This window comes from Mustela erminea, chromosome 8, assembly GCF_009829155.1.
Source record: "Mustela erminea isolate mMusErm1 chromosome 8, mMusErm1.Pri, whole genome shotgun sequence".
NCBI classification, from domain to species: Eukaryota; Metazoa; Chordata; class Mammalia; order Carnivora; family Mustelidae; genus Mustela; species Mustela erminea.
The window spans coordinates 38,658,202-38,667,679 of NC_045621.1; the positions used below are offsets into that span (position 1 = coordinate 38,658,202).

The following is a 9,478-nucleotide window of genomic DNA, read 5'->3' on the forward strand; positions in this document are numbered from 1 at the left end:
TACTTAAGAGTCCAGGAAAACATACTTGCCAAAATATTTTAGTGAATAGAAATTTTGTAGGATTTTGAAATTCCAAAAATAGAACTATTCTTAAGGAATTATTTTTTTTAAGGTTATTTTCTTTCTTTCTCTCTAAACTAAAATTGTGCTTCTCAGTCCTTTAAACCTTGTATGTGACAAACAGAATAAAGTACCATATATTTGTAAAATAGGTATTGTATTTCCACATTTAAGAGTCTTGGAATATTATAACTGTAAGTGACCTTAGTATTCATTTAGTCTAATTTTGTTATTTTATAGGAAACTAAGTCCCAGTGAAGTGCATAACTCTCTCAGGAACCAGAATTCTTTATTATTTGCTATTTTATATTTTTTAAATGTAATTCTTTTGAAAAAACTTACTAAGCAACTTGTTCTTACTTTACAGAACCTTGAAATAGAATTTTGATTTTAGACTTTAGCTTTTATGTTAGAGTAGACTCTTCTTTAGAAGGCTATTAGGAGAGTAGGTAAGTAAGCCAGACAACTTCGCCCTTTGATTTCAGTGAAGAGATTGAGGCCAGTAGGATCATCTGTCTCACCTAATAAGCTCCTCATCCACAAATACTATGTACATTTATTTATATCTTGCCTCATTTCCTCTGGTCTCAGGTACAGCTGTTCTTATCAGACAAAGCTCCTGTGGTTGCCAGCAATAGAAACTTCCACTGATTAACTTCAAACAAGGAGTTTATCAAAAGTAGCTTATATAATTAAAGGAAGAGCAGATAAGCCAATTCTTGCAAAAGTTAAGAGCCAGGACAGTTTTAGAGATCTAGATAACAGGAACTAATGAATCATCTCTCTAGGGCCCTACTGTCAGGATGAATGAACTTGAAATGATTTTGGGTCACCTCACTAAGGAAAGATTAAAATTTTAGTGAAAGAGCATCTGAGTAGTCTGTTTTGGGTCACAGTCCCACAGTTTGGGTAGGGGAAGGTGGGTGCTTATTAAATGGCAATCCCACCAAGACTAACCAATGGGAGAGGAGTATTTTCCGAGCAAGATTGGGGTACTGTTACCTATAAATGGAGACTGTGCACTCAAAAATGACACATGACTGCTAAAGTGTCCCTCTTGAAATAAAGACCTACTTTTGCCCTTGACCCCATTTTTTCCCACTTCCTTACAATGATGCTCTGTTAGATAACCTTTTCTCCTCTCTTCAGGCTCCTTCTCCTCAGCCCGTAAGTATATTCAGGTCTCACCTGTCCTAAAAAAAATCTTTCTTTGACCCTTGCTTCTCCCTCTTAGTTATCATATTTCTCCCCTTCTCATGTAAACTTACTGAAAGAGAGCTGTACCTTCTCCCTCCACTTTCGTACTTTCATTCATTTCTCAACTTATTATTATTTTGTATCAGCAGCATCATTCTTTTGAAACTGAAATTGCCGAGGTTACCACTGGCTAGCTGGTTCACAAATACTTTGCTCATTCCCTCTAGGTCAGCTGCTCTGCGTGTTTAATATCAATATATTTTTAAATCAGAATAAAAGCTTGGACTTTTAAGTACAGTGTTCTGAATCAACAGAGCCCATGCTTTTTCCCTAGATTGTTCGACATGGTGGCAGTCTGGGCCTTGGTTTGGCTGCCATGGGGACTGCGCGCCAGGATGTGTATGATTTGCTAAAAACAAACCTTTATCAAGATGATGCTGTGACAGGTAAGTGATTCTTTCCAGAGCAAGAAACTAGGATTAACTAATATAACTTTATTTATTTTCTATTTATATTTTGTAGCCTCTTAAAAATCTAATAGATTACTTGTAGAAGGGAGTGGATTTTGCCCTGTTTGTCAAATTCATAAAAATAGGTTTTGTGATACATAGATTTTTAAAATGACATATCCTGTGTATCTGTCTATATAACTGACTTTTGCAAATAGAAATTTATTAGAGTGACCTATTTGATACTTGAGTCTCAGAGCTATCTATACTGCATGGTGGTAGTGTAGAATAATGTCATTATGTCTCCTTTGAAATCGTTGTAGGATTCGATGAGGTAATCTATCAAGATTTAAAAGGAAAATAGCTATAAATATGTGGATGTGCTTTTTATCAAATGGTTTGAAAAAAATGCTACCAGAATTAATGGCTGTTTTGATATGTGATGATAATAAGTGCCGCTTCCAGTGAGCTATCTTTCATTGATTTTAGATACATATTTTTTATTTTTTAATGTTTACTTTTTACTCACTAGGTGAAGCAGCTGGCCTGGCCCTAGGTTTGGTTATGTTGGGCTCTAAAAATGCCCAGGCTATTGAGGACATGGTCGGTTATGCACAGGAAACTCAACATGAGAAGATTCTGCGTGGTCTTGCAGTTGGCATAGCATTAGTAATGTATGGGAGGATGGAGGAAGCTGATGCTCTCATTGAATCTCTGTGCCGGGATAAGGTGAGATGATACATTGTTTATCCTTTTCTCCCTGTAGTTCATCACACCCTGTTTATCACCAGCATTTAGAGAAGCACTCTCATTAGAAATTATCTGTGGGGCTCCTGGGTGGCTCAGTGGGTTAAGCCGCTGCCTTCGGCTCAGGTCATGATCTCAGGGTCCTGCGATCGAGTCCCGCATCGGGCTCTCTGCTCAGCAGGGAGCCTGCTTCCCTCTCTCTCTCTCTCTCTCTACCTGCCTCTCTATCTACTTGTGATCTCTCTCTCTGTCAAATAAATAAATAAATAAATAAACTATCTCTGTTCCCATCAGAACACCTAGCTACACATGTTGATAAAACTCCATGTAATATATATAAAGCCTAATGGAATGTAGTAAAGGAGAACACTGATTAGAACAAGTTAATAGGACTAATTTGAGAATTTTAAATTAAGACTTCAGATCAGTAATTGTCAGATAAGCAGATCCAAAGAAGTTCTTTAGAAATTTACAAGTTGATTGCTTTTAGAAATAATATTTTTGGAATTACTTAATAACCCTTTAATAAGATATAAAGTTTACCTCGTTTTTTCATCAAAAACCAGTGCCAGTCTCTATACTTATTTATCTGGGTGAGTTTTTTTCATTGTTTTTTGTTTTATTTTATTTGGATAGTGGTATTGTGCATGGTGGGTAGTCAGTGGTAGCTAATGCTGTCCACTATAGTCTGGTGAAAAGAGTCGCTGTTAAAAGTTAAGTGACAAAACTGCTCATTATTTTGCTCAGCTCTCAGATGCCATATCTGCTCCCCTCAGCCCTCAAGAATGAAGTAAGCAAGTTACAATGTAGAATTAGAAGCAAGCTTTTTTGTTACTTGTTTAATAAATGGAAGCTGAGTATGAGAAGGTAGTTAGTGTTGGTATTGGACTTAAGTTGATACTTCTAGTCAGTGTAAGGCAGTACAGGCACATTGCATAGAGTTGGGAATTAAAAGGAGTTAATTCCTCCTCCCAAAATCCTTCTTCTCCTTTCTTGCCTAAAACCAACTCTCTTGGTGGATGTAGCTGTGCCAGTTAGACTGTAGAAGTCACTGTTTGAAATGACAATTTGTTGATTGATATAGATTATTCTTCTTAGGACCCAATTCTTCGACGATCTGGAATGTACACTGTAGCCATGGCTTACTGTGGCTCGGGTAACAACAAAGCTATTCGACGCCTGCTCCACGTTGCTGTAAGTACTCTTCCTCGAGTAGAGGTAGAAAGGACAGTTTGCAGATGGACAGTAAATGTCTGGGCTGCTGCAGCACCCACACTGCATGACTAGCATGAGTGATGTCAGGTTCAGATTCTCACTCACTGCACAAAATCAGCTATAACCTAAGCGCCAAGTATAGAACAGAAAAACAGTATGTCAGTACAAATAGAAGTCCTTAATATCATTCAGGGGCAACTTCTGAAAACCAGCTCCAAAGGGCATCCTCATTTCTAAGGGACAAGACCACATGAGTATGTGCAGCTACCCTAGGAGAGGGAAACCTAATGAACAATAAAAACCACTTCTTTTTATAGTCTATGAATTTAGCTTCCAGGTATCTCTATGGAACATACCCTATTACAAGAGCTACCTTGCACAGGAAAGCCAATGCCTATGTTTTCCAACAGGCTTTTCCCATTCCTAGTCCTCCCAACCCAGGTAGAGTTTATGAACAATAGTGTTGCCTGGTAATGAAACGGATACTGTACATATGTCTTAACTTAGTAGGTTTCTACCATCTTGGTTCCAGGAGAAGGTAAACCTCAGGTCATCTTCCCATGCAGAAAAGGTTTAGAACTATTACTATCTTCTTCCCAGAGATACACACCTCTCATAGTATTTATTATTAATTTATTTTTTTATCAGTACAGCATGTGGTATGTTGTAAATGGTGGATGTTTGTGTTTTGCTTGAATTTAGAACATACTTTTTTTTTTAAAACAACCCTGAAGGAATGGTTAGATTTTCAGTGTAGCCTGCAAAAGGCAGAGTGCAGCTGAAATAATCTTTAGAAGTAGCCCTGGTTCTTAAACTTCACCAAGCTTAAAGGGCTTCCACATCCCGAAATAGGGTATTTCAGATGAGTTTTTCCCGAGTTGAGGGAAGACATTCTAATATTAATGAGGTCTGATTTATATTTGAATGATATGAGCCTCTCATATCAGTTAATTCTAGTAATAGAATGCATGGTATAATGTAATCATCCTTTAAAATTTTTCCTAGGTAAGTGATGTCAATGATGATGTCCGGAGGGCAGCGGTAGAATCACTTGGGTTCATTCTGTTCAGGTAATAATTTCTAACTTCTGGTTCTCTTTGTAGTCCTTTTTTTTTTTTTTTTTTTTTTTAATAGTAACTAAACAGAAACTAAATATCTGAGGGATATATCTAGGTTTAGAGAGTGAAGACCATTTAACAATAAGATTAGTATTGTTGATCTGAAAAAGAAGCAAGTGTGTCTTGAGAGTCCAAGAACCTATTTGAAAAGTAGTGAAATGACTTTGTTATTTCTGGGTTGGGTTTTTTTGTTTGTTTGTCTATTTCATAGCATTCCCTGTGTCTGCTTAAATTTTTAAATCCAAATAGCATGTTTAGTACTCCTCTTTCCATACACATTGGTAATTCAAATGGATCTTGTATCTAACATAGGGTTGTAGAGTTCTTGAAGCTCTTTGATGAGAATAAGAGGTAATAAGCTTTGTTTCAATGCAGAAGGGTGAAAGTTTTGCAGATTTAAGAAAACAATTTTGGACTTGCGATTTGGAGATCCCCTTGGCCCAGGATAGTTGTGATTAAGAGGACGTACTCTGAAACCAGTTTGCTCTGATTGAATCCTGGCTCTGCCACTTCAAGCTGAGTGACTTTGGGCTTGTTAGCCTTTTTGAGCCTCCAATTTCTCATCTGTAAAATGGGTGTAACAATAGTACCTATTTAAGAAGTATGTTTTGGGGGTGCCTGGGATTGAGTAGGGCTCCCTGCTTAGCAGGGCGTCTGCTTCTCCCTCTTCTCCCTCTTCTACTACCCTTCCCCCTGCTTGTGCTCTTTCTCTTCTCTCTCTCTCAAGTAAATAAATCTTGGGGGCAAAAAAAAAGAAGTGTGTTTTTGGATGAGTAACTGAATTAATACCTAAAGCCCTTAGAACAGCCTCTGGCACTAAGTGTTATTTAAGCGTATGACAGTAGTGGTAACTCTAATAGTGGTGGCAGATGCAGTAGTACTTCTTGCAGCTCTTACTGTCTGCTTATCTCCAATCTTAAGTACCATTGTTTCTTCTGGTTAAGATACTTTATATTAAAATCTAGCAAAGGCAAATTAAAAGTACTTCTTTTAGCTCTATTTGGACACTGCTTATTGTAGCTCATTTGTGATGGAATTATACAAAAAAATAAGTTCCCAAGGTACATGTTAGATGAGTCTCACTCATGTCCTTTTAATCTCTGGGGTAGATTGTCTCCCACGTTCCTGGGAGTGGACTTTGTTTAAAGGTCATAATACAGTCCAACAAAGATTGAACATCCATTGTGAACTGGCTACAGGAACTTCTTCGTAACATCTTAGATAGGAAGTTACTCCATTTATCAAGAAGTTGCCAGATAGGCTGTAAGATATTTTACTCTTCTGTGGATAAAAATTTTGAATAAAACAGTGAAGTACAGACCTATATGATATGGTAATCAGGTTTCTCCTTACACCGGTTTTGTTGAATAAGGCTGTTCAGCCACATGCCAGTTGGCTCCTTCATTGTGTTGTTCTCTAAACCTCATTTGTTCATCTTGTTCACAAAGACACTAAAGAGCCTTCACTAATTCTAAAGACAGTATTTACACAGATCTACTAGTCTGATACCTCCAAAATAAGATAAGTGATTAGTTGGTTATTATTGTTTTTGTAATCCATAGAAGTATCATATCATTGATTCTTTTTCTAAGGTATGACAAAACCTATGTTCCTTAAGCTGTTGCACATTTTTTTTAAAAGATCTGCAATAGACTCCACACTTAGTTTCTTGAGTCCTCTTATTGTTTTGTTTTGTTTGTTTGTTTGTTATTAAGATTTTATTTATTTATTTGACACAGAGAGATAGAGATCACAAGCAGGCAGAGAGGCAGGCAGAGAGAGAGGGGGGACGCAGACTCCCCGCTGGGCAGAGAGCCCGACGTGGGGCTCGATCCCAGGACCCTGAGATCATGACCCAAGCCGAAGGCAGTGGCTTAACCCACTGAGCCACCCAGGTACCCCCCTCTTACTGTTTTTTTTGTTTGTTTGTTTGTTTGTTTTTTAAGATTTTATTTATTTATTTGACAGAGAGAGACCACAAGTAGGTGGAGAGACAGGCAGAGAGAGAGAGAGGGAAGCAGGCTCCCCGCTGAGCGGAGAGCCCAATGTGGGACTCGATCCCAGGACCCTGAGATCATGACCTGAGCCGAAGGCAGCGGCTTAACCCACTGAGCCACCCAGGTGCCCCCTCTCTTACTGTTTTTGAACATAGACTATTTAGCCACTTGTAGTCTTTTTGTACCTTTGCCATTCTCTCTTTTTTCTCAGATTTGTCAGTAGTAGTTCCATAACGACAACCACAAGTTCTCTTTTGGGAGGTGATTCATTTAGCTTACAGAGCTGAACTCATTTAAGCCAGCCAGTCTTTGTACCTGTTATACATTTTTTTAAAAAATTGTATTTCTTTATTTGAGAGAGAGAGAAAGCACAAGCAGGAGGGGCAAAGACAGAGAGAGAATCTGAAGCAGAGCCTGGGGGGTGTGGGGAGCCTGATGCAGGGCTTGATCTCATGACCCTGAGATCACAGCCTGAGCCAAAACTAAGAGTCGGCAGCTTAACCAACTGCCACCTGGGTGCCCCAACCTGTTTTTCATTTTGATCAAGCTTTACAACATTACTTTTTACCTTTCTGGTCCAAATATCATTCTCCTAAGAGGCGGGGGAGTAAGTAAAAGTAGAAGTTGGATAGTTCTGTTTTCTCCCTGTCCATTTTTTGGTGTATTATTTTAGCCAAACTGTGACCCTAGTCTTTCACTGATTTTGCTCTGGAGTTTAGATCCAAGGATGGGAGTGCTCTTGGCGGGGGTGTGGAGTTTTATTGCTATCCAGAGAGGGTTTTTTGTTTTAATTCTTACCAGAGAACTAGATAATCTTGATCTGGAAAGTATATTTCTCTAGGGGTACCTTTAGTAACTGTTGGTTTGTGTAAACAGTCCTACTCATGATGTTCTCTTCCTTTGTTTTGCTTCTATATTGTCAGTTACTAATTCCTCTTGGTGATTTTATATTTCATATCCTATATATCAGTGGCATGATGTATATATTCTGCTACAGAGGAAGCTGAGTTTTTTGAAAACTTTTTCTTCCCTTTTTAACCTGACAGCGCTTTGTTCTCCAATTAACATTCAGTTCTGCCTTTGCGTTTCCTGTAGCTCACACTCATGCTGAATTCCCAGTTTTGGCAGCAGATGTCTCCCATGAGCTGCTTAAAAATCTAAAGGCTTTGTTTAGATTTTTTTTTTTTTTTTAAACTACCATTAGCTGCTTAAAAGTCTAAAGGCTTTGTTTAAATTTTTTTTTTTTTTTTTTTACTACCTAGACTAGTGAGATCCAGCTAATGAGTGGTTTATATGCTTGCTATTTCTAAGGGACCATTCTGAGTTCTGTTTTTCATAATATGACTCTTTATAAGTAGAAGAAACTGGACTTTAGGGATGATTTTGTCTGAAAGTTACAGATTTCTAGATGAAAAAAATTAAATGTAATCAACTTAGGAATTGCAATTGAAACCAAATTCTCAAAATTTTAGATTAGTGCTGTTTCCTGCGACTGAGAATTTTTAAAGGTGGAAGAAGCTTAGAAATATTTTTTTAAAAAAAGAAGGAAATTGAAAAAAAAAAAGAAGAAGAAGAAGAAGGAAATTGAATTCCAAAATAGTTAATAAAATTTCTCATTGTCATAGGACTAAATGGTACAACTGAAATTCAAAACAGATGTCATTATAGACCAATGCTTTCTACAACATGCCTTTCCATCAGAATACTGTTTTCCTAAGCAACTCTCAGAATATTTTTATTCTCAAATTTTCTCATTACCTTTAGTATTTGTAAAGTTTCTGTCCTATCTCTTAAGAACAGTAAATGTTCTCTGATGCACCGTCATTTACTTTTTTAGAATGTGCTCCATTTTACCATTTCTTCCCTTTTAGGTGTTACATATTACTTTTTTTTTTTTTAAGATTTTATTTATTTAGTTGACAGACAGAGCTCATAAGTAGGCAGAGAGCCAGGCACACAGAGAGGAGGGAGCGGACTCTCTGCTCGGGCTCGATCCCAGGACCCTGGGATCATGACCTGAGCCGAAGGCAGAGGCTTTAACCAACTGAGCCACCCAGGTGCCCCATACATATTACTTTTAAAATAACTGCAGACATTTGACCTTCTTGAACCATAATATATATATTTTTATAAACATATATTATTTGCTTCAGGGGTATAGGTCTGTGAATCATCAGCCTTACACAATTTACAGCACTCACCAAATCACATACCCTCCCCAGTGTCCGTAATGCAGCCACCCTCTCCCTCCCTCCCTACCCCCCAGCAATCTTCATTTTGTTTCTTGAGATTAAGAGTCTCTTATGGTTTGTCTCCCTCCCCAGTCCCATCTCGTTTCATTTTTTTTCCCTCCCCTGCCGAACCCCCCTGGCCTGCCTTTCAAATTCCTCATATCAGAGAGATCATATGATAATTGTCTTTCTCTGATTGACTTATTTCGCTCAGCATCATACCCTCCAGTTCCATTTATGTCGTTGTAAATGACAAGATTTCGGGTTTTTGGATGGCTGCATAGTATTCCGTGGTATATGTGTACCACATCTTCTTTATCCATTCATCTGTTGATGGACATCTAGGCTCTTTGCACAGTTTGGCTATTGTGGGCATTGCTGCTATAAACATTGGGGTGCATGTGCCCCTTCAGATCACTACATTTGTATCTTTAGGGTAAATACTCAGTAGTGTGATTGCTGGT

At 38.0% G+C, this 9,478-nt stretch overlaps 1 protein-coding gene across 1 annotated transcript in view; it reads left to right on the forward strand.

The window, feature by feature from the left end:
• Positions 1 to 9,478, forward strand: part of PSMD1 (proteasome 26S subunit, non-ATPase 1) — a 91,576-nt gene that overhangs the window by 23,750 nt on the left and 58,348 nt on the right. The window contains exons 13-16 of the mRNA XM_032355142.1: positions 1,592 to 1,703; positions 2,239 to 2,435; positions 3,552 to 3,647; positions 4,674 to 4,738. Of these exons, the coding sequence (XP_032211033.1) occupies positions 1,592 to 1,703; positions 2,239 to 2,435; positions 3,552 to 3,647; positions 4,674 to 4,738 (470 nt within the window). The remainder of the gene's footprint in view (positions 1 to 1,591; positions 1,704 to 2,238; positions 2,436 to 3,551; positions 3,648 to 4,673; positions 4,739 to 9,478) is intronic.